This window comes from Lepisma saccharinum, chromosome 5 (assembly GCF_977018435.1).
Source record: "Lepisma saccharinum chromosome 5, izLepSacc3.1, whole genome shotgun sequence".
Taxonomy (NCBI): Eukaryota; Metazoa; Arthropoda; class Insecta; order Zygentoma; family Lepismatidae; genus Lepisma; species Lepisma saccharinum.
This window is the reverse complement of record NC_139233.1, coordinates 36,553,928-36,579,044: the sequence shown is the minus strand read 5'-3', so window position 1 is coordinate 36,579,044 and position 25,117 is coordinate 36,553,928. Positions and strand designations below refer to the sequence as shown.

At 38.7% G+C, this 25,117-nt stretch overlaps 1 protein-coding gene across 1 annotated transcript in view; it reads left to right on the top strand.

Annotated features, from left to right (window-relative positions):
• The first annotated feature begins 8,330 nt into the window (after window positions 1-8,330).
• The window catches only part of disp (RND transporter family member dispatched), a 31,018-nt gene continuing 14,231 nt past the window's right edge, over window positions 8,331-25,117 (top strand). The window contains exons 1-5 of the mRNA XM_083122432.1: window positions 8,331-8,525; window positions 9,883-10,006; window positions 11,139-11,285; window positions 13,171-13,360; window positions 16,342-16,562. Of these exons, the coding sequence (XP_082978558.1) occupies window positions 8,524-8,525; window positions 9,883-10,006; window positions 11,139-11,285; window positions 13,171-13,360; window positions 16,342-16,562 (684 nt within the window). The 5' untranslated portion in view covers window positions 8,331-8,523. The remainder of the gene's footprint in view (window positions 8,526-9,882; window positions 10,007-11,138; window positions 11,286-13,170; window positions 13,361-16,341; window positions 16,563-25,117) is intronic.

The window sequence follows — 25,117 nt, the reverse complement described above, 5'->3', positions numbered from 1 at the left end:
GTCATTTCCACCAACTTCCGAAACCATCTAGACCAATCAGCAGTACTTCTCCAGATGTTGTACTTACATCATCGACTTCCCTCCTTACAAATAGCAACGTGGATATACTTGAACCCATTGGTAGCGATCACGCACCTATAATCTTTACAGTTGATGCACCTGCACCAACTCATCATAAACCCTTTCTCATAACAAGGTACTCCTACGATCAAGCAGACTGGGAAAAATATCGTAATGCAATCGAAAACTCCGTGCAAAACGCAGATATGCCAACAAACGATAGGGATCTGGATGATGTAGTCCCATTACTCACTTCTGCCTTAACTGAAGCTGCTAAAAGTACCATCCCACTTTAAACCATCAATCTATATAAACCAAAATTATCGCCGAACTATCTAAAACTGATTTCAGCCTCCAGGCGTGCCTTCCGAGAGTATGTTGTAACAAGAAATCCTGAAGCGTTACGGCATCATAGACAACTCCTCCGCACGGTACAAAACTATATCATTGCATATAAAAGAAGGAATTGGATAAAAACGTGCAATACACTGGCTGATACATCCCACCCATCAAAATACTGGCAGCAATTTAACAAACTCACAGGAAAAAGGCCAAGAACTACATATCCCATTATAGTCGATGGGAAATCCGTAGACGACGACCAAGAGAAAGCAAACGCCTTTGCGCACCACTTCCAAGGTATCTTCACACCACAAACTGAACCATTACACAAAACAACCCAATCACGTACAGTACAACGTGTCTCAAACCCACATAACCGAGCTCTCAAACCTAACAATGACCATAGTATGGATGAAAACGAACCTCTAACCTCACCTATAACACCAGAAGACATCGCATGCGCCATATCTCGGAAAAGAAACACTGCTCCAGGCTTCGACTCGGTAACCTACCGACTCGTCAAAGAGGCTCCACGAACCTTTCTGCTAATCCTAGCCACCATATATACCTATATACTACGAACAGGCTACTTCCCGACAGAATGGAAAGTTTCCAAAATGCTGCTGTTCGCCAAACCCGGGAAACCTGTTCGCGAAGTATCCTCTTACAGACCAATACAGCTCACATCGACCCTCAGCAAAATCTTTGAAAAAGTACTTGTACGCAGATTGCACCAACACCTTTCATCCAAGAAGCTCCTACCTGCACATCAAGCAGGCTTCCGACCATCCATCAGCCTCAACGACCAACTTCTGAGATTGATAACAACTATAACAAACCACTATAACAAGTCCTTGCCATCGTGTCTTCTTTTATTCGATCTCGAAAAGGCGTTTGACAAAGTATGGCATTCGGGATTAATATATAAACTCCACAAATTCCAACTTCCTCAATGCTACATTCGCCTTATCCATTCGTTCCTGGCAGGCCGCATGGCATACATCTCTCTGAACTCGGCAACATCCTATCCCATCTTCTTGCACACAGGAGTCCCGCAGGGGTCTGTTTTGTCACCGCTGTTATATTTAATGTATGTAACAGATATGCCGACCATGGATACCAGCACACACGTATTCCAATTTGCAGACGACACTGCTTTCCTAACTCTTGGGAAAACAGTTCAATCCATTAATAAAACACTCCAAAAGGCCGTAGACTCCTTTATTCGCTGGTGCAACCAATGGAAACTATCAATAAACTCTTCAAAAACTCAGGCAGTAGTTTTCCTACCTCCCCACTGTCGCTCCAAAGTACACCGAAACCCCAAACTCTTGGAGATTAAAATAGAGGGGAGACGCATCTTACCTTCAAATCACGTAACATACCTTGGGGTTACCATAGATGAAAAACTGACCTGGCGTCCACACTTAGAAAGGATAAAGAAGAAGGTAAAGAACCGCCTAAACCTATTATGGAAACTGGTGGGTACATCTTGGGGATTACACCCGACAACAGTCCTAACCACCTACAAAATGTTCTTGCGCCCAGCCATCACTCACGGGCATATTGCTTGGATTGACGCTTCTGCCTCCTTCTACGACCAACTGGAAATCTTTGAACGGCACGCATTTAGATTGGCTTTCCGGATTAAATTACCTTATCCCACAGCACTACTGTATGACAGAATTTCCTTCCCGACCATTTTGTATCACGTCGAGAGCCTTCGCCAACGATACATAACCAAAGCCATGATATCCGAAAACCCAGTATTCTGGAATACCATTCATCTTGATATCCGGCATGATGCAGCACCTACACATATTTATACGCCATTACAACACCTGCTCACCATGTATTCATGTTATCTAGATGATCTAGACCCACAGAAACACGAATACGATATATATCATCCATCGCAGTTATCACGCCATATTTATCCCACCACTACAGCCTAAACAGTACCAACAATACTCCGACTCCAAATATCGAAATCCATATTTACAATCTTCTCAACCACGCCCAAAAGTAAGTTAACACATACGAATCACCAATCTTGATAAGAAAAAGATTCCGCAATATACAAAAGCACTTAGACCATCCAAAATGATGAAAGACACATAACTTACAATGAAATCACTTACCGAAGTGAGGGCATAACCCTCTCAACGGGTTAACACTAGCAAAAAAAAAAAAAAAAAACCTGCAAAAAATAACCATGCATACCTTCCTGATAGATCCACAGCATCCTGATTATCATCTGTATATAATCCATCATCCTCCGGAACTACGGCACGTGATATATCCAACACATGCCGCACCATAGCAAATTATTACTTTCCTAACAAGTAATTTTCCCACTACTGAATAAATACCATCTAAGTGAACTACCCCCAGAATAAGTAAATCTGTACCACTTCAATACTGAAAACACACTTAGACCATCACCTTGCAAGGGAAAACATTTATGAAAACAATTCACTTACCAAAGAGAAGGTGTAGCCTTCTAAATGGAAAACGAGGACAAAAAAAAAAAAAAAAAAAAAAAAAAAAAAAAAAAAAAACTGAAAAAAAAAAAAATTACTAGGTGTAGTTAGAGATTGGTTAATTCATCAAACTCTCCAGACTAACAATTGCCTATTTTGGGGGAGCAGGAAAAGTTTTTATAATATGTAAAGAGAAACTGTGACGTTAAAAACAATGAGTTTTTCCTGTTATGCATATGTATTATATACAAAAATGCCTTGGCAAGATATAACCATATTTTAAATATGCATTGTTGTTATATTTGTAAATTACACAGGCAGCAAGGTAATGTTGCAAAATTGTTGTGGCAACGTTAACCCCTTACATACCTAACGTTGCTACATAAAGTTCAGTATATGTTGCCACAACGTTGAAATAAATGCCCCTTAAATGTTGACACAACGTTGTATCAACATACATTCAACATTGTAACAACGTTAGGTATGTTAGGGTCTAACGTTGCCACAACGTTGTGGTAACATTACCTTGTTGACTGGGTTGTGAATGTACGAGGGGCGTATCATAAAGAATTACACTTTATTGTATTCGATACATACAGACATAGATACATTTAATCGGCTATATGCACTTTCTCAACATAGTCCCCCTGGAGCTGTAGACACTTACGCCAGCGGTGTGGAAGTCGTTCGAGACCATTTTGAAACCAGTTCTTTGGAGTTGCGTGCACCCATCGCTGGACAGCCTCATGGAGTTCCTCACAATTGTTGAAATGGTGACCACGCAGGGGCTTCTTCATGGCGCCAAACAAGTGAAATCGGACGGTGCCAAATCGGGAGAGTATGCTGGATGTGGTAACACCTTGAAACCCAGTCGGTCAATAGCAGCTGTTGTTTCACGATTGGTGTGCGGCGGGCATTGTCATGTTGGAGAAGCACACCTTTGCCCCATTTGCCTTGCCTCTTCTTTTGAATTGCACGACGCAACCGCGACAGTGTTGCCACGTAGACTGCACTGTTAACGGTGGTTCCCCTCGGTAGCCAATCAATGAGGATGATGCCATCACTATCCCAAAACACAGTGGCCATTTGTTTCCCAGCCGTGGGCGCTGTTTTGAATTTCTTGGGTGGGGGGCTACCCTTATGTTTCCACTGCATGGATTGGGATTTGGTTTCCGGTTCGTGGTAATGCAGCCACACTTCATCACCTGTCACAAGCTTCCCCATCAAATCAGCTGGATTCTGGTCGTAAAGTTCCAAAAGCTCCCTGAAAATGTCTACGCGTTGTTGTTTGTGGCATGTGTTAAAACATTTCGGTACCCACCGAGCTGACACTTTACCCATTTTCAAGTCACTGTGCACAATGCGTTGCAGGGTTCGTCTGCTTAATCCCGTAATCCTCTCCAGTTCCGTAAACGTCACACGCCTGTTCTCCAGTATGACATTTTCCACACGCGCGATGTTTGCGTCTGTTTTCACACTCACATGTCGCCCTGGACTCTTTCCCTTCTCCGTCGACGTTTGACCGTTTTTCCAGCCAGTTACCCAATTATACACAGTTTTCCGTGACACTGCATACTCGCCACACACAGCCACTAACCGTCTATGGATACGTGCCGTTGTTTCCCCTTCCTTCCACAAAAACCAACTCGTCCATCGTTGACCACGTTCATCTTGTTCCATGTTGTCCGCAACAGCACTCGTGACGTTGTGCTTCGACGGCTGCACAGGCCACAGACTGCGCACTGTCACATGGTGCTGCCACCTGGCGGTAGACAAGGTACCTATGCGCCCATCCTGCGCAGTGCGTGGAATTACGCCATTTCATTTTGCATTAAAACAATAAAGTGTAATTCTTTATGATACGCCCCTCGTAGCAGCTTGTGAAACTTGTGCAGGTAATGAAAGTATTACATCTTCATACACCGATTTTCGCTTATAACTAGGGCTCGGAAGTTGAGGAAAACTCCTTCTTAAAATTTCAGTAACCACCAAACGTCTCTAATTCCCTTATTTTCGTATTTTTCACATTGATACTTACGTATTCTGCATTCCTAAGGGTTCTTCAAGTTCGCGTTTCGTTTTTTGCACGCAAATAATCTCAATTTTCGAAATATCGAGTATTTTTATTTTGTTCGCTTTCGCTTGCATTACACGCGATATGGCGGAGAAATCTTGACTAGCGTAGTCCATGATCAGTGGTTATGCAGTGTTGCAATCTTCTTCATAGAAAAATACCTACTTTAGTGTTACTGATTTTGTATTTTTACCCCACGAACCATTCATAAATAGCCCCACGAACCATGCACGGCAAGGTTAGGTTAGGTTCTCTTAGGTTAGGCAAACATAGTTAAATTTGTTTTTCAAAATTAGATTTTTTTTTCGGGTTCGAAAACCCCCACGAATAGCCCCACGAACCATTCATAAATAGCCCCACAAACCATTCACGGATAGCCCCATGAACCATTCATAAATAGCCCCACGAATCATTCATAAAGAGCCCCACGAACCATTCACGGATAGCCCCACGAACCATTCACGGATAGCCCCACGAACCATTCACGGATAGCCCCATGAACCATTCACGGATAGCCCCATGAACCATTCATAAATAGCCCCACGAACCATTCATAAATAGACCCACGAACCATTGACGGATAACCCCACAAACCATTCATAAATAGCCCCACGAACCATTCACGGATAGCCCCACGAACCATTCATAAATAGCCTTAGAGATACTGGGCGAAAGGGGGGGGTTATAAAACCCCATCAACCTCACATTGAGCAAGCCACTGATACTGTGCACGTCATGTTGTCGCAAGTTCGTAATCAGAAATGATGAACAGTAACTCACGTTTATTTACGTTCTAGAACTGTTACACAGTTACAAAACCGCGTATTTGGAAACACTGACCGGCTGTTACGTCATGAAACGCTCGCAAATATTTGGTTCACGTAGTAGACGGACATCAAGGGAACAGCTATCTTGCATCGGAGTGACATTAATGTCGAAAATTACATGATTTACCGGCAAAAGAATTTCAACAAAGTAAAACAAACTTCCAAGACCTTCCTTAAGTATAAATAAACCCATTTCGGTAAGTACTTTCTCCTGTAAAATTGAAGAAATACGTTTTGGGGATACGAAAATTTTACCAAATCCTTTTTTTCCCCCTAGTGTCCAGAGACGAGGCCCAACATAATATACAGAATGTTCATTTTGGGTCATTGTAGGCGAGAAAAAGGTGGGTTTTATTTGTCCTTTTTAGCCTTTTTTGGCGTTTTTTGGCTTATTGGTTCCTTTTTAGCCTTTTTTTTAGGTCTTAACGGCTTTCTTTTGGAACTTCACCTTCTTTCGACTACGTTTTTAATGCCCATTCTAAATTCGTATCATCATCAATTCATCACCTCTTAAACATCCTTTCTGTAGTAAAGAAATTAAAATAAATAAAGAAAGAAATATATTTTAACCATCCCTGAAACGAGAGAAAAACCTTTTTGGACGACTAAAATAGGATTCGAAGTCCTATTTCTGTAACCCTAGTGTGGTTAGGCCAAATATGATTTTTCAAATTATTGTTAATATATATATATATATATATATATATATATATATATATATATATATATATATATATAATGTCTGAAAGAAGATGCATTTCATTCATATAGTTATTTCGCACTGTGTGTTCCATACCACCAGAATTTTTTATTTTTTTTATTCATTCAATATGTAATTAAAACTGAAGTTAATTAATTTGTATCACATTTATACTTCCTTTTTCCATTTTTAGGTCCTTTTTTGATATTTTAGGTCTTTTTTGGCAATTTATAGGTCTTCAACTTCCGAGCCCTACTTATAACTTTCGACTAAGTCGGTTCCGGACCAGGGTTCCTTATCTCAAATTGATACATGTGCCCTTCTCCATCATGTCTGAAAGTTTGTATCATCAGCCCGGAAACACCGTGTATCTATATTTGAAAAAAAAGGAAGGAAAGAAAGAAAGCATAACATTTTTGTCTGCACATAATACGTTTCCATTTCATAAATAATAAAACTACCTATACATCCCACATTATACATACATATTGTACTTGTACAACGTGTAAAAAGTTGTAGTGTAAGTACAGAGAACATAAGTACTGCAGAAAAATTTTCTGGAGTCTGTGCAATAGCAGCGATGATACGTCATGGGCTGAAAATTTATCGGATCATGACTACTGTCAAGAGTCGTCCATTTACCGGATTTGTTTGTTTGAATTCTTGTTTTAGGTCCGCTTTATGCACAGAATCGGGACTGGACCTACAGTCTGAAGTAGGGTCCGATCTACTGTTCAATGTGTCTCCACCGGGTATCGAACCCGAGGTGACAACGTTAGTTGCTTCTACGCCATCGGGGAGGCCATTTACCTGGTTTCAAGAGCCAAAAAGTAAAGGAATTTAGTGCTCGAAGTGGAAATTGATAGGTAGGAAGGTGTTTGCTGGAGCTAACTGAGTTTTAACTGAGCTACTTTGTTTTAACATGTACCATCCCCCGCATTCCCATCCACTTCGAACTGAAGATATTAATCTGTAAATAGACATAGTCCCGTTGGCACCATCAGCCTTCAATCCTTCAAGAGTATTGTTCGAGGATCATTAGATCATGTACGGACGGTTTTGAAACAAAGCTTAAATTAAATGTCGCATGCTTGTTGTGACTCGTGAACCAACTTAACCTCATATATTTGAAGTTTGTTTTAGATAAGGGGATATTTTTCCGCGTATATTGAAGGGTGCAAAATAGCCTAAAGTGCCGACGCACCCAAAAAAGCTTAACATGGATGTCCGCAAGATTTTTTTTTGCGAGGGGCAAGCAAGGCAATGTTTTCCAGGGAGGGGCAAATATAGTAAATATAAAAATTTCCCCAAAGCGAATTAATAAATAAGCCCCAGCAGTGACCTTGAAGTGTAAAATGTTAGAAAGGGGGGGGGGGGGTATCCTCGCATGGTTCAACATGGTGACAATGACTCAACTGGGGGATACCCCCTGCATCCCACCCGCTCACTTCGAGTACTAGGGAGATTGCAAACGAGGCATATTTTCTACCTCAAAAAACACAATCAGTTTTAAGTCTTCATGTTGTAGTGCCCTTCTAATAATTAACATAAATTGTTGCGATTGAAAAAATTGTATCTAAAATGTATAATTTAATTTTCCAGGGGAGGTGCATCCCCCCCTTCTCACTTTTCGGACGTCCAGTGCTCAAACTTGTTCTTGTCAAAAAGAGTTGAATTCATCCAAACGATACCATTCTTTGCACGACTGTTGGACGCTTTGGATGAATCGTATGTTTTTCAAACGTTGTCCTCTGCTACGAAGCAAACAAAACTTGAAACATTTAATGCGAAATCAAGTAGTTGAGGTATTGTAAACAATGTTTACTAAACCACATAGACACAGAGGGAAATTTATAATTCTGTTTTCTACGCTTACTTAGCGATCGTTGCAAAAATAAAATTTCTTAACATCCAAGATTTAAAAACATAGCAAAGGAGAATAATAAAATGCACGAAGTTTTGCGAAGTGTATAAATTAAGTATCGAAGAGGCAACGTACACAATCACATCTATTTCTACTTTCTTCCATCTGCTTTCATGTAAGTATACAATGGAAAATGTTGCTGATGAACTCTAGGTACCGAACTCTATTATTAAACTATTCGCATATGTAGCAATCTTATGAAGTTAATTATCTCAGGGAGTAGCTGTATTTTCATTGTAACTTGTTTGCAATTAAGTACAAGGCCAGTGTCCATGTTGGAGAAAGTGCATTTCAAATCACTTTGTATTTTGAGGAATATTTGTAGAGACACTTTCTACATGCGTTGCTCGGTAAATTTCTCGTATCGGACAAACGCCTGAAATTTGTTAGTTCATTTAATTTGAATATTCGTACGTACGTATTCTGCATTGAGAAACATTGCTGAAGGTGGCATTTCGCTTATTTCATGGAAATAAGCTCTATTTGCGACATATCGAGTAAGTTTTCTTCGTTTATTTTTGCCTTCGGTAACACGCGTGTGGCTGCGGTGGCTCAGTCGGTAACGCGTCTGACTACCATGCTAAAGGTCCCGGGTTCGATCCCCGGCCGGTTCAAATCCGGGAAGTTTTCTAACGATGGAAGCAGCCTCGGCGCCCACCCAGCGTCGAATAACATGGGTACCTGGGGAAAACCCTGGGGGGTAAAGGTGGTCAGGGGCGTGATGCTGATCACATCACCCCCACTCACGACTGGATCAAGAAAGTGTGGGGCGTTACCCCCACACCCCCTATACGCCTTCATGGCGTGGTGCTATGCACAGGGGAGGACTTTACTTTTACCTTTTTTACCTTCGGTAACACGCAAAATGGCGGTCACAGTTGGACTACCATACTCGGCTTGCAGTGTTTCCACCCCACTGCACCCAAAAATACCTACATAGCCCCACAAACCATTTCTGTTAAGGTTAGGTTAGGTAGGGTCACGTATAGGTTACAATAGTTAAAAATTGATTTTGAAAAAAAATTGCGTAGCCCCACATACCATTCTCGCATAGCCCCACGAACCATTGACACATAGCCCCACGAATCATTGACACACCCCCACAAACCATTTGCGGAAGCGTACATTCTTCAGTTACAAAAACACTTGTTTGGAAACACTGACCGGGATTACGTCATCACACACAGGCTACATCCACCTGGAACTAAATGGATGCAAGAGCTTTTGTGCATCGGTCACACATTTTTATCGAAAAATAGATGATTTACCGTCAAAATTCAATGAACGATGCGAGAAAACATTTCCCCGAACTTCCACAAGTATGAAGAAACTGCATTCGGTAAGTAATTTCTCCTGTAAATTTGAAGAAATCCGTTTGTCCAATTCAAGAAATTTACCGAATTGTAGATACATGAATACAGTTCTATAATTTGAAATTGCATGAATTACGGTGTGGCTTTCTTATTTTTCAGGTATATTTCAACAGTAGCACATCATCCTTGTGTTATAATTGCTGTAATTGCTTTGGGAGCTTCTGTGTGCATTGTAATACCATTAACTACTTGGAACCTACCAGATTTTTCTGATCCTAGATTGGTGAGTAATGGAAGCCTAATTTTTCTAGATTGATGAGCTATATTCTCACAAAGAATTATGATTTGCTATCCGTGGCACTGACAGAGACGATTCCACGCAGGTAAATCAGTGACAGCAAAAAAACATGCGGAGCAAATGTACAATGCCGGAAATATCTCCGATTGCTTTCAAATTCGGCATAATCACTAATTTTGGCCTCGTAATCACGAATCTGCAGTTAAAAATTGGCGGTCACGTCTAGTGGGTCCGTGAACGAAGTAAACACCCTTGATTTATGAAGAAAACAACTATTTTTTGCAATGATTAGCATTTGAAAACTATGTTTATGATGACCCTTAATTTTAACTATGCTTGCCTTACCTAACCGTACCGTGAATGGTTCGTGGGGCAAATATGTTTTCCACCTTTACGCAAGATGCCATTTTCTCACATGCAAATCAACGCTCTCATTGCACAACACGTGAGCATCATTGGTATCAAGACCGTTGTGCGGAAAGGAAGACTTCTTCATATCGTTTCCATGTTAGTGTATGTAGAATCATAGCGGTAATTGACAAAGTTATTTTGCAATTTCTAGACGTGACCGCCAATTTTTAACTGCAGATTCGTGATTACGAGGCCAAAATTAGTGATCATGCCGAATTTGAAAGTAATTGGAGATACTTCCGGTATTGTCAATTTATACCAAACATGCAAAGCCAGACCAGCTTGGTAGCTCAGTTGTAGAGCAATGGCACAGTATGCCAGAGATCTGGGATCGAGTCCTGGTCAAGCATGCATTTTTCTGAAAATTCTACGTAGTACATCTCCTGTGTGTGCCAAATCTTCATGAAAGTTCATAATAGTTTTAGATACTTTTAATTTTTAAAAGTAAAAAATTCATAAGGACTTGCAGGTGTTGGAGATGTGATGTTTTAAAACAACATATTCTGTAATATAACGCCAGTTCAGGTGGTGTAAGGTAAAATTTTCAATTTTCCAGTTAGTTTCTGGATTGTTCAACATTCCAACATTATTTTGTAACTAAAATTCTTGATAGTATTTTCAATGAAATTAGTCCATAAAATCTTGAAGATTGGTAGAAACTGTTTTCATTAATCTATTGCTGTTACTGGCCTGCTTTCTTTTGTAGGGTTTTGAGTCGCGAGGAACTGCTTTGTCTCAGAGGTTAACTACTTGGAAAAACCTTCTGAAAGCCACCAGATCCTCGGGCCCTTTAACTTCCAACCCAATTGAATATGCAGCTAAGAAGGTGACTATTTCTGAGAATTCCACGCAGGTACGTACATTTTCTTTCCAGACGTTTCGGTTTCCATCAATTAGAGAAGTAAAATCTGAATGGCCTCACTATAACTTGACAAGTTTAAAAACAAGATGCTGCAAATAGCTGTTGCGCACCTCACACCACATTTCCCCACTCCCTTCTCCGTGGCGACGTTGGTTCGCAGTGTTGCAACCTGGAGGGAGCGGAATGGTCTGAGGATTTTCAACGAAATTTGTATTCACTTTTTCCTGGGCTGTTTTCTACCTGTCAGAGTACAGAAATTCAGCTCACCTTTCGCCAACAACTCTTTTCCTTCTTTTAAAACTTGAGAAACCATCCATTTAGATACTCCTGTGGCAGTGCTTGTGGACTCAACATTATACTTAAGTTTATGTAACTCCTTCTGATTTCGCAAATATGTTGCAACATTGTAAACAATTTCTCTGGCCTGTCCTCTAAGGGGCTTTCCAGAGCACATTGTGGATTTTGTTGGACCCTGCATGATTTAATATTTGCATTACAAAAATATGCAGCCAAGAGTAAAGAGCAAGAACATTTCAATGCTTTAAAAAAAACAACAGGCAAAAATGTTTTCAGATTGCCTTCTCGTAGTGATTGTTGTTCGATAAACAACCCCCACCCCACTCGGCTTTTTAAAAAAAACCAGGCCACTGCTCGATGTCGCATTCAGAAAATGAAGTCATTCACCCTGTAGTTTCTCTTCGTTATGAACCTTAATGCGCGTGCGTAATACTACAGTTTACGATCCGCGCACCGCACGCATTTTCAATGACCGGATTAAATCAAATGAACCACTGATAAACTGATATAATATGAGCAGGCACCATCAATGTACACAGTAAAAATAGTTTGTAATATTTGTTTTAGCTTAATTTTGCTGAGTTGGCACCACTGGTACCCTTAAGGCCAGATCAGTACGTAGAATAGTGCTTGGGAAGATGACGTAATAGGAAGTGCTCCGCAGCGATCTGCTCATATTGGGACTTATCTTGTCAGGTTATAGTTTTCTTTATATAACTAAAACAAATCACTACAATTTCCCAGCATAATACATATTTTCAGTTTCTTCCATATTTCTTTGGCAATACCAGGGAGAAACGGCTGAATGGTCAAAGGAAGACTTTTCTATTGTTTGCTTCTTTTTCGACATTTTTGACAGATTAGGAGCATGTTGTATACAGTACGTGACATAAAAAGATAAGAGGGGATAATTCAATTGCACATGATTAGCAAACTTAATTTGAGCAAAGGACAACAATTTCATGAATGATGTCACTGACATTTAGAAAGAAGCCTCATGTGGATGGAATATACACAATTTTAATAACTCTGTTTATTTTTGTCGATATTTCAATGTACATGTATGACATTTCCTGTTTTTATAAATTAATTGTTAATAAAGCTTGTTTCTACAGATCAATTGTCATATAGTCATGGACATTAATTGATAATTTGAAGTGTGTATTTAACATTAGTATTTTTCATTAATATTACTCTGTCGATTTTGCCTGATATTGACGTATTGGTTTATTTGCATATAATTTTACCGATACTCTAGTCTGTAATTTAGTGTAAAAATGTATTTTTATGAACATAAAGGCATAATTCATATATTCTGGTCTTCTACAGTGAATGACTAAATACACACTTTCTTTTTCCACGACAAAAACCTACTGCTGTCCCTGGTAATGTTTATTGATTATAAAGGAAGATAAGCCATTCTCATTTTTCACAACATTTTTAAGACTTGATTTGTTGAAAATTGGTTACTGATACTGGTAAATTTAGATATTGGTACATATGTAATTGGTATCTGTTAGAATGTCACAATGGACCATCCTCATAACATCATCATGTTATTATTATTTTATTCTTTCAGAATAATCAAAGAAAGCAGAAAAGGAAAAACATGACAGTAACTGGTGGTGTAAAAGAGAGAAGTAAATCACGTTCTGGAGGAGCCGATAACAAAAAGGATAAGAAGCGTAAAAAAGCCAATGATGCTGTAAATGCCACCCTGCACGAGCATGAACATGTATCAGAAAATGGTTTCTTTTGTGGAGAACCAAGTAAGATTTAATGATTGGCCTTACTAGTTGCCTGACTTGTATTTGATATTCTCCAGGATGGCTTGTGTTGCTACATTGATAATCCTCTGGGTTGGGAAAGACCAAAGTTAGTGTGAGTATGTGTAAGGAATCTGGGATGAAATGTTGCCCAAGTAACAGTGATAGGGGATAAAAATTAAAATAAATTATGTTGGTACGTAAAGTAAGTACTGTGTTAGTTAAAAATGTCCAAAGGAAGGTGTACTTGCTAGGATGATACTTCTTCATCTCTTAGAACATTTCAACACAGTGCATTGTAATTTTTTCAGCTGCTTGTAAAATGTAGTGAGGTTAATTTCCTGGTGACTGAACTAGATACCTTTGCATAGTGTTGCAACATTCCTGGAGTAGTAGTGTCATTATAGTAAGTACACCGTCCTTTTGACAAAGGGTGGCTGAGCTAGAGCATACATTAATGATTGATTTGGTTTATTTTTCGTCACTTTTCTGGCATTCGCAAAGATGAGGATGAGTGATGGTGTGATGTAATAGGTACCCTTGACCCTCGGTACCCCTTAGAGAAAGTGAAATATCTTGCATGGTTTATGAAGATTTCGTTGTTTATGAAGTTTTCAGTTGATTGTAGCTCTCGGAAATGTGTTATTGTGAAGTAAAGTACGTCTGTTAACTTAGCATGGTACTTTACTGTGAAGTAGAACAGTCTGAAGGCTTCGTGCAACTGAATATAGCACCCAAAACGACTTTCCTCAACAGTAGCTATAAGTTTACGTAGTTAGGTTAGGATCAGGGCCGGATTAAGGTGAGTGCTATTGATGCTGCAGCATTAGGCCCATTCCTGAAATAGGCCCAGATGAAAACAGACGAGAATTTTCCGAAAGCTGAACAGTTTTCTTTTGCTATATTAACCTGAAAATAAATCTTAGAATGAAATTTGGAGCCCCAATTTCGGATGCCTAGACACATCCTTACTTATTGTACAGTTACTATTATTCTTTACGCTGTGACGTAACTATAACGTCGTTGTGTTTATTGTTCACCGAAGATTTCAAGCATCAGACCCAAATTCGTTTTAATCCGGCCCTTGTTAGGATTGTTAGGTTTGATACTGATGGTTATTTTCAGTGTACTTTCGCTATTTTAGTGTACATACAAACAGTTTTTACTAACAAAAAGCAGTGAAAATACTCCGAAATTGCAGGTTTTAACTTACGTGCGCCATTCTTTCGGATCACATATCTCCGTTATTTGTGATTTCCTAAAGCTGGAACCACTTTTACATTATGGAAAACATTGAAATCTGCCGATTTATAAAAAAATGACATAATTCTCGAGGGGTACAGTGGGTAAACAGCCCCATGAAATTGCTGAAGTTACACTCACAGTCTCCCATGTACATGCTGGGATGCAAACCTGAGACCCCTGGGTTTGTATCCTGGCCTGGGCATGTATGTTTGTGAGTGTCCATTCTTCAATTTCATCATATCACTCATCCCCATCTTCGCAAATTAGCCAAAAGTGGCACAAGAAGCGAAGTAACTTAATCAATCAAACCTGAGACCCCTGGCATTGAAGTGTTCTCTGCTAACCAATCTGCCACAGAGGTCAGCATAATAAAGTAATAAGTATTTTTGGTGGGAGGGAGAACTAGCCTATCTGCTTAACATCAGATACATGGTATAAACATATCACACACAAATGGAATTATAAATAATGCAAATTTAAGAACCATGCAGTGATAAGTTGCTTGCATATTGCATTGTATCAGTAGACTAAAGGAACGCATGAACATTCACGAAAATATTTCCAGCTTCTCCTTGATTGACAGGAAGGTAAACTGTGTGAAAATTTTGTGTGTTTGTTGTGGGTGGGCACATACAAACAACACTGGGGGGAGGTTGTATTCTATGTGCATGCTATTATCTTTACAGTGTGCTGCATGTTTTTTTTAAAACTAATATAAGTGTTAATATAATATGCGTGGCAATAATTCTGTTATTTTTGTTTCCTACTTTTTCATTTTCTCCATGTAAGAATCATCTTGCATGTTTTAATAACTACAGTGGAACGTGGAACCCTCCTTTTACATTCCCTGAATTTATACAGCCAATCCTTATAGCCCAATGAAGCAGTTATAGAGTTGGGAGGGGCGAATTCCAGTTGGTACCTCAGCAGTTATAGAGTTGGGAGGGGCGAATTCCAGTTGGTACCTCACCTCACCGAGAATCAATTCTATCCTACATTTGCACTGTTCTACATGAACATTATATAGTACTGTGAACAAGAACCAAACTGACATCCATGTTGTAGAGATTAGAGTTATTTTGCAAAAATTGGAATCCAGGGCTGGAACAGGTAGCTATTGTTGTATGTTATCATAATTCCTCCCATTGCCACATCATAATGAATGATGATACATGAGGAATAAAGTAAATGAACTAAGAAAACATAAACCTATTGTCTCGAGAGGTTTTGGGTTCGATCCCTTTTTGAGGCATATTGCACAGTGGTACAGATCCAAATTTAAACTGTAGGTCCAGTTTCAATTAGCCTATGATGAGCATAAAACGGGCTTAAATGAAACTTTAAAAAAATATTATCTAGCCTGTTAAACTTGGTGATAAAAGGCAGAACATTTGAGTCTTCAAAAATATCAGGCATAGTAACATCGAAAAACTTGGCAGTTTGGAGGGACAATCACTCTCCCCGTGGATATATGCCTGCAGTGTTATAAAAAGTTCCTGAATTTTACATGTTCTCATATTTTAAGTTTTTTCACCTTGATCTCCTGAAGAACATAGAATCGAGGTTCCACTGTATAAGCATTTTCACAAGATAAATGTTCTTGTGATGTTCTCACTTGGAAGTAATAATGTTCCCCAAATTATTTTAATTATGAATTGTGTACCTGTAGCCATTTGCATTTTTGTTTGTTTATTTATCTGCTTGTCACCCATGCATGCATTTCGTATTTGCCTTTGTAGATCCAAATTACGCTCGCGTTGTGTTTAGAAAAGTGGACGGAGGGAGTTTGTTCAACCTGAGGTCCATTCTGTCAATGTGCCATCTGCAGAGCAAATTGCGAGACCTTGGCCATTTTAAGAGCATCTGTGAGAAAGTTTTCCCCGGTAGATGTTGCATGGGGTGGTCACTGCCAAACTACATTGCCTTGCTCAGCAACCGCACCTCGTGCTTTTCACTAACAGTATGTATGAGTACTTCTACTACAGTTCTCTAAGTAATTATTTATTGTTCAGCTAGTAAATTGTATGCCTTTAATGTAGATGCACAGCAGGGGTGAAAAAGAGTCGGTACACTCAGTATTTTGTGTTTGCTTTTGTGTCTGAATTTTGTTAAAATGCTGAATTTTTGGGCAATACATGATGATTTTTTAGTGAAAACGAAGTATACAAGGAAGAGTACTGAGGAAAATAACATTAAATTGTTCTGAGTTTTCACCTCCTTCCTGGAATAATTATCAGTGACTGCAATTCGTTACATATAACATTATGGAAGATAACATGGTACAACTATTGAGAAATGGTAGGGTTCGTTAAGAAGTTTATTACACAAAATGAAATAATAATATTTTACAGTATTTTTTTTTTCATAATGATTTTTTTAAAAGGGAATATTTTTTTACCTTAATTAAAAACATTAATTTTGCATTCAATAAAAAATATGAACATGGGAATGTTGAAGCCAGATAATATATTTTAAGGTAATCCCAGTTTTCTTTTAAAATCCTAATTTATTGATAGATTGTATTTAAATTGGTCAGTAATTAATTAGTAATTTTGACTCTTTGACTAGGACTACTTTTCTCCTGTAGTACAGACACAAGGAAAGGCAAAATTGTGATTTATAATATGCAGCCAGGTAATGTTTGGGAAGGTGAAGATGCGAGCGGAAATGTGTTTCATTGTTTCTATTGGGTGTTCCATGTACAACGCAACCCGGATTTGAGGATAGTACAACTTTTGAACCGGAAATGGTACACATATAATCCTTATACCAAATTGAAGCCTTGTTCATGCATATATTTTTAAACCGGGGAACAATGATTGGATTTCATTAGTGTCCACGCAGTGTTGCCAGATATAACCAGGGAGGTGCAGTCTGGCGTTCGGAAACGTTCGGAACCATTCGTAAACCTCCACGGATGACGTCAGACACAGGACATGTCAAAGACGAGCACAAGCAACGGCATAGGAATTCATATATACTTCTTCCGTGTTTTTGGAAATAAATTTGTCTTAAAAATCGATTGAATGTTCTAGCGTGTGTGTGTAAGTAAATGTATATGTATAGAGCAGACTATATCTAGTAAACTGTGTCGCCGAAGGTTAACTATCAACATAATTAACATGTAATGAAAAGCGGGAAAGCCGGCTCGGGGGTGGAGCAGAGGTCTATTCAGAATTTTCTCTTTTAGGGGTGTATGTTCGTGTTTATGGGGGTGAAAAGGTATACTTAGAGCCAAAATTACCACAAAGTTGTCCTTTTTAAAAAACTGTGTGGAGTGTTAGGGCGAAGTTAGTGAATAAATCACTGGGGCCGAGACATTACAATATCAAAATACCAAAATGTAAATACAAATGAAAGAAAATATACTACCATGCACAAGTTAAAATTAATTGATAAATGTGACTTACCATGTCCAGGAAAGAAGCATTAACAAAACGCCAGGAAATACACAAAAAGCACACACACTGCACTGCGCACATGTAGAGCAAACATAAATAATCCAAACACTATTGTTATTTCACTTCACACTCTGTTCACGCTTCATTTCAGAGTCTGGATAGATGGCTTTTTATATCCCGTGAAGCGTCAACACACACAAAATATTGAGTACTTGTTTCTCATTTGTTCTCAAAGTCAAATATACATTAATGTAAATTAGATCACAAGTTCCCGCTCCAAAGTTAGTCATGCCTGACTACAGGTTGGCATTAATTAGATAACAACCATTTTTTACCTTTCTTGAGCAGACTTTGATTGTGTTTAATTTTCGAATTTAAATGCCTGATACGAATGTATGTCCGAGTTTTGACAAATAAATCTATAATTTCCTTCTTTATCCTAGCAAACCTGAAAAGAAATAATTTCCTCATTGCTTTCATTACTCCACGTTCCCTGCTTAAATCACAAGGAGGATTGTATAAACAAAATGCATTTTCCATTTGTTCAATGATTTGGAAAAATTCTTCAGTAGGTTTATACAGTCCACTACGCGACACTATGTCAACCCATTTTTTCTCTTTTTGACGAACGGGAGGAAGACTGTCCGTACGAGAACCCAAATCTTTATCTAAATGCCGACACTTTTGCGCGATGAAACCTGCGATATAATATAAACCTTCCTTGGAACAGTCGTGGGCTTCGTTGTCACTGCACTCTGTTGGAAACTGGAGTTCGCTGCCATCGGTGTTATCCTTCGTCTTTGATTCGCCTTCCTCTTTGTCAAGTAAAAGGTCAGACACCATCGTACTAAAAACACTATTGTATGTCCTACTGTGTAATTCATCATTCTCGCACTGATCCCTGGTTGCCATTTTTAGGGGAAGTTGTCCTATATTCACTCCTAACAACAGCAGCCTAAGTCGGTTTTTAAATTTTGTAGGGAGAGGGTGATCGTAGAAACCTCCCATGACACGAAGACGCGAGAAAAGATTTTCAATTACATCCTGATTCAACCTTGCAGTCAGTAAAAAATTCATATTGTGTTTCTGTTTCATATCCTGATAGCGCCCAAATAATGCGTTGATAGATTGTATCATTCCTTGCTGAAAAGGCAACAATTTTCCATGTCCTTTCACGCGAACACTTTCGATGACCTGCTTCATTTCATTTAACACCTTGGTTTGATGTCCAAGATGCACTCCAAAAGCACTTTTTAATTTAACATCAAAATTCTCTTTAACATATGAATTCATTATGTCAAACCAGTTGTTAATTAATGCTAAAAATTCTGCACTTTCAACTTCATTTGGGAATAAATAACATATAGCACTGCTTGTCCTTCTAGAAAATAACTGAGCGCCATAGAATACTCTTTGTCTCTCGCGACCTGATACGGAAATGTGTGCATCCGTTATCGATAAAGGCAAATGAAGTTCACTTTCATTTTTATCTAACACTGACTGTATGACTTTTTTTGTTACGACATTCTGCGATGGCAAGACTAAACCTTTATCAATAAAATGGTTTCTTAGCAATTTAAGCATGTGTGGAGTATCTGCAAATACCCAAATGTTCCGTCCCTTATCATTCGGATTCACAAACGAAGGATGACTCGAAGCGACACCTAATTCTCGCCAAACCCTTATATTTCCACCTCCCAAGTCGGAAACACATGCAACAACTTCATAGCCCGCACTTTGCACTGCTGATATTACTAAATATAAGATCTCCTTAGTCATTTGTGTGTCGAAGTTGTAGTATACAGTTTGTTTCCATGGGGCGTACAACCCGCGAACCAGAATGACCTGTAAAAAAAAAAAAACTTTCTAAAATCTTGTCATTAAAATGTTGAGTTTCGAGCAATAATTACGGTATTAATACTTGATAATAATCTCATTATGAACTACTAATAAATTTAGTACTTCATCCTGATAACACAGTCTATCGAGATGTGTCTTTCCAAATTTTAATATGTATTTTTCATTCTTAATTATGCTATGTAACACTTTTTTAAGGACTTTAAAGTAGTTTACTTCTATTAGAAAAACTTCAGTCAAAAAATTAACGCTGAGTTTTGGTGAACACACCCTAGCAATTTTATTCATATTTTACCTTATATCTTTTCACATTTCCAACACAGTAAGAATACACACGCGCGCACACGCTAACGCAAGATAGAAAAAGATGAAGGTTGCAGCGGAAAAACTCCGCAGTCAATGATGAATGATTTGGATTGATTTGGTGTTTTAAGTCCACTTTATGCACAGTAAGGCTAATCGGGACTGGACCTACAGTTTAAAGTGGGATCCTAACCACTATGTGCCTCCACCGGGAATCAAACCAGGGACCACTTGATTGAAAGGTGACGACTCCAGAACTGCGCCATCGGAAAGGCTCTCAATGATGAATGAATGAAAATGATTACTTGCTCATTCGTTATGCTAGAATTTGACTTCTGTTACGTTCTAACATTATATAAATAACTTGTTAATTCTACTTGTAAGTAAAGTAATAAATTATTTACCTGTGCATTCTTGAACGGTCCCATGACAGTGTCACTCTCAGCATCGTACGCAACTTTGGAGTATATATTCATTTCGTCGAAGCATAGTACGCAGCACTTTTGGTGTGGTTGAAGTGATTCTCCATAACTCTTCATAACATCAATAACACTTTTCAGAAGGCCTGGTCTGCTTCGAATAGGGATTTTCATATTTTTCCTCATGTAGGTGTAAGCTTTCCTTGACACATGCCTAAGTGCTAATGCACTTACAATATCACTTCTCGACCACAGTTTCGGTCTGCTTTTGTGGCTAAGAAGACATTCGATTTGGTTGGAGGAAAACACTGGTCGAAGAATTTCCCTTACTTTCTTAGACACATTGAAAGCAGATTGCTTTGATTTGTGAAGTTTTACTAACTGTTGCCTCAAACTTTTATTGCTAATTTGTAAATTCTTCACTTTATGTAATAAACGATTGCATTGTTTCTTTACGTTGTTTACTTTCTTAGCACTTTCATCATGTAGTGTCTGCAATTTCTTTATTTGTTCTTCAGCACATTTTAATTTCTTTGTCAGCGTTTCGAACTCACTATCTTGTTGCAGATTGGATATATTTCCAGTACTCAAAGTCTCTGAATTATGTGCCATGCAAATTCTTTTGCGAGGAGACAACTCTTCAAGTTTTTCCAATGCTCGCTTTCTAATCTGACGTTTATTGGCACGTCCACTTCGATCAATTATGTCATTTGGCTGTTGCACACTACTACAATTCACCACACAACCAGGCAAATTTAAACTTGGTACAGCGTTTTTATTAAGTTGCGGTCTACAGGCAATGCTCAGCAGTTCTGCTTTTAAGTTCCGTTCGTAATCAGCATCCAGAAAATGCGATGAGCACACTGTCGCTGTTTTGGCGTTAACAGGATCTAACATCTTACACTTTGAAACCCATATCTTGCACGTAATCGGATCCTTTGGGAACGAAAAGTAGCTTACACCTACAGTATTTCTTGCGTTGTTCGGGCACAAAGCAACAGCACAATTGCACGGCATCTTCCTTAAATGTTATTGTTGTTGCAAAAAAAAAATTCTCCACTATCACACAAGCTACAGAAAAAGGAAAAACAAGGCACTTTCACACTCTCTCGCACAAATGCAGATCCTATAACAAGCGGAAAGGTCAGTGACAGAGTCACCCCTGTTCTGTGAGTGACGTCAGGGTTGGGACCGCCCACGGCCCTCTTTTTTCAGCTTCGGGAGGGAAGACTGCGCTACTTTCTCAACTATATATATACTTACTTTGGATATAACGGTATCATTTGGGACAAAAATATATCGAATCCGCATTTCTAACTTGTCACAGAAAAATTTTAAATTTGCACTGAAAATAAAATCCAAGTAATTATTGTTATGGATTATGGTTTGTTACTAAAATAATTATATTTACCCCAGGGAAAACGGGGGGTGGGGGTGAGTTCTTTGAAAGAGGAACCCTGTTATATTATCGCCCTAAGGTTAAGAATTTCTAGCTAGGGTTCTGTAATGTCTTGTGAAATAAATTGCATCTGCCATACGGCTGGAGCATATTATTTGGTTTGCCCAGGTTGAATTATTCTATCTTTATCTTAAGTAGTGTAACAATTTGTATTAACTACTCAAATTGAGTTTTATAAACCCACTCAAAAATACTATTTGTATGCATATTTACATATTTTAATTTACTACATTTAACCAATCAATGTGCTAGCTTTAAGTTTTTTCGAAAATTGAACAATTAAAAAATATGGACAACGTAACATGGTATTTCATTCAAATAGACATAAACTATTAAACTATTACACATTCATCCAAACTATTTTCGAGGGATTATGATGAACGATTTAGGGGTGGTCTTGAGTGACGGGCACCCCTGTTTAGGGAGAAGAGGCAGATCAAGTATAGTGTTCTGTAAAGCTAAGAAAAAGTTACTTTCGATAGACATGCTGTCATAATTAAATACAAGGTGCGTCTGAAAAGTTCTGTGAATGATCCCATATTTGAAAAACCGTGCTGGTTAGGATGATGCGTCTGCGCATGCACATTGAGAGACATGTCAACAAGTGCTCCCTATCGTGCAAATCACCGAAGTGAAGCAGTGGTGCACTCTGCGACCAAGCTAATGGAGTGAGTATATGAACTCGTGTCATTGCAACATGGAGCGCAAAATGGAGCAACGTGTTAACATGAAGTTTTGCTTCAAATCAGGGAAAACGGTGACGAAGACTCTCGAGGATGAGCCACGTTCGGGTCGACCGTCAACAAGCACAATCCCAGACAACATCAAACGAGTGCGACGGATGCTTGCGGATGATCGGCAACTGTCGTTGAGAATGATCGCAGAAGAGTTGCAGATAAGTCATGTAATGTATTTAAATAATATGTTATACACACACACACATATACCCATCAATGCAATGAAATTAAACAGTGAGATAAAATGAGGTTTTTCTTTCCCGACTGAACTTTCAAGGCCTTTGCCCCCCCCCCCCCCCCTAATCAGAGGGTCTGCGCAAGCCTATGCCAATCGGATGGGGCATCTTTACGGGGGAACTAGGAAAATTGTTGTTTTTAGAAATTAAGACTGGGTGTTGGCAACACTACTGGTGTTTCAGTGCCACAAAAGGTGTGTTTCAAAACTGTATACATCATGTAATTACTGAAAACAATAAAAAAGAAACTTGGAAATTCTCATGAAAATAGTGTTACTTACATGCACCTGACAACAATGCTATGCATCAGGAATTTATCACAATGAGCTATTAACATTACATTGACAGCAATTACATATTCCGATGAAGAAACAAAATTATCGCATGGTTGTCAGGTGCATGTAAGTAACACTATTTTCATGAAAATTTATTGTTTCCAGTAGTTGCATGATGTATACAGTTTCGAAACACACCTTTTGTGACACTGAAACACAAGCAGTGTTGCCAATGCACAGTCTTAATTTCTAAAAACAACGATTTTCCTAGTTCCCCCTTAAAGATGCCTCATCTGATTGGCTATCGGTAGAAATGAACATTTCTTTTTTCACTGCCATAGATGCCGAGCTAATCTACCTAACCGAACTGAAAATTACAGACAGCATGTCCGTACATGGGTGTTATGTGCCATTTTTCATGCTTTGTACAAAATTTCATTTACACTTCCCGTTATATCTGGCAACACTGCGTGGACACTAATGAAATCCAATCATTGTTCCCTGGTTTAAAAATATATGCATGAACAAGGCTTCAATTTGGTATAAGGATTATATGTGTACCATTTCCAGTTCAAAAATTGTACTATCCCCAACTCCGGGTTGCTTTGTAAATGGAACACCCGATACTATGTTTTAATCAACTTGTCCTAAATAACACCAAAGGTGGTTCAAGTTGAATTGTCAACATTTTTTTTTTGTTCTTTAAGCACAATAAGTTGTAAAAAGGTTGGTGTACTTACGTATGTTTCTTATCATTCTATTCATTCAGTGTTTCAGTCTTTCACTCTGGGCTTCTTCAGGATCTTTGCAAGTTCAGCTTTAAATCATTGGCAAAATTAACTGCCATTGCACTATGCGAACTGTTAGGATTTTCCCTAGTACTTGAAACTTTTTTTTTTACAAGTTACCACTTTAAATATGATGGTAATGCTGATGTTTACAAAAAAATGTTATGTATTCTTGAATCATTACAGGTACACAGTCCGACAATTAAGTAATGAGACTGATTTTATGTTTTCCCACATTATCTGTGAAGTAACATGTTTGTGGTGTAGTGTGGTCATAATCTACAACCTAACAACACCTCATGAACTTGAATGTGCTTGCTGGGAATTATGCTGCCATGTTGTGAGAGAGGTACAAAGGTGTCATCATGTAATCACCATGGAGCAGCGAGTGAACATCAAGTTTCTTGAATTCCATTTTTGTGAAGCAGAGCATTTTCGCTACAGTCCTACGAAACGAAAAATCACAGAATGGAAGTCTCTAAATTTATCAAGATGTGAGAAAATGCCGCTTCAAAAATCACAGGTGAACACATTGTTGTGTTTTTTTTTGTATTTTTTACGACAGCAAAGGCATTATTCATCATGTATTTGTTCCAGAGGGCGAAACTTTAATTGTTACTATCATACTACTATTGTAGTGCTCTGAATGATTATGAAAGAAAACTGACCATGTCCGGCCTTAATATCCTGAATCGGGCAGTTGTATTTTGCTCCCCAATAATCCATGGTGCCAGCGAGCAGTGATTGTCTAGGTATTCCTAGTCCAAAAATAAGTGAGTGTGTTGAATCATCCTCCCTACTCCCCAGATTTATCCCCCTGTGATTATTTCCTATTCCCGAAAGTGAAGCTCCATGCACTTTTGATGAACACACAAACATCCAACAGGTTGTTTCATCCAATCTTGAAGTCATATCACAGGAAGGCTTGCAGATGTCATTTCAATCGTTGGCCAACCATGCCAGTTGATCTGCTGTATGATGCAGAAGGAATGTACTTTGAGTAATAAACAGGCAATGCTCAAATATTTTGTTTCCTTTTC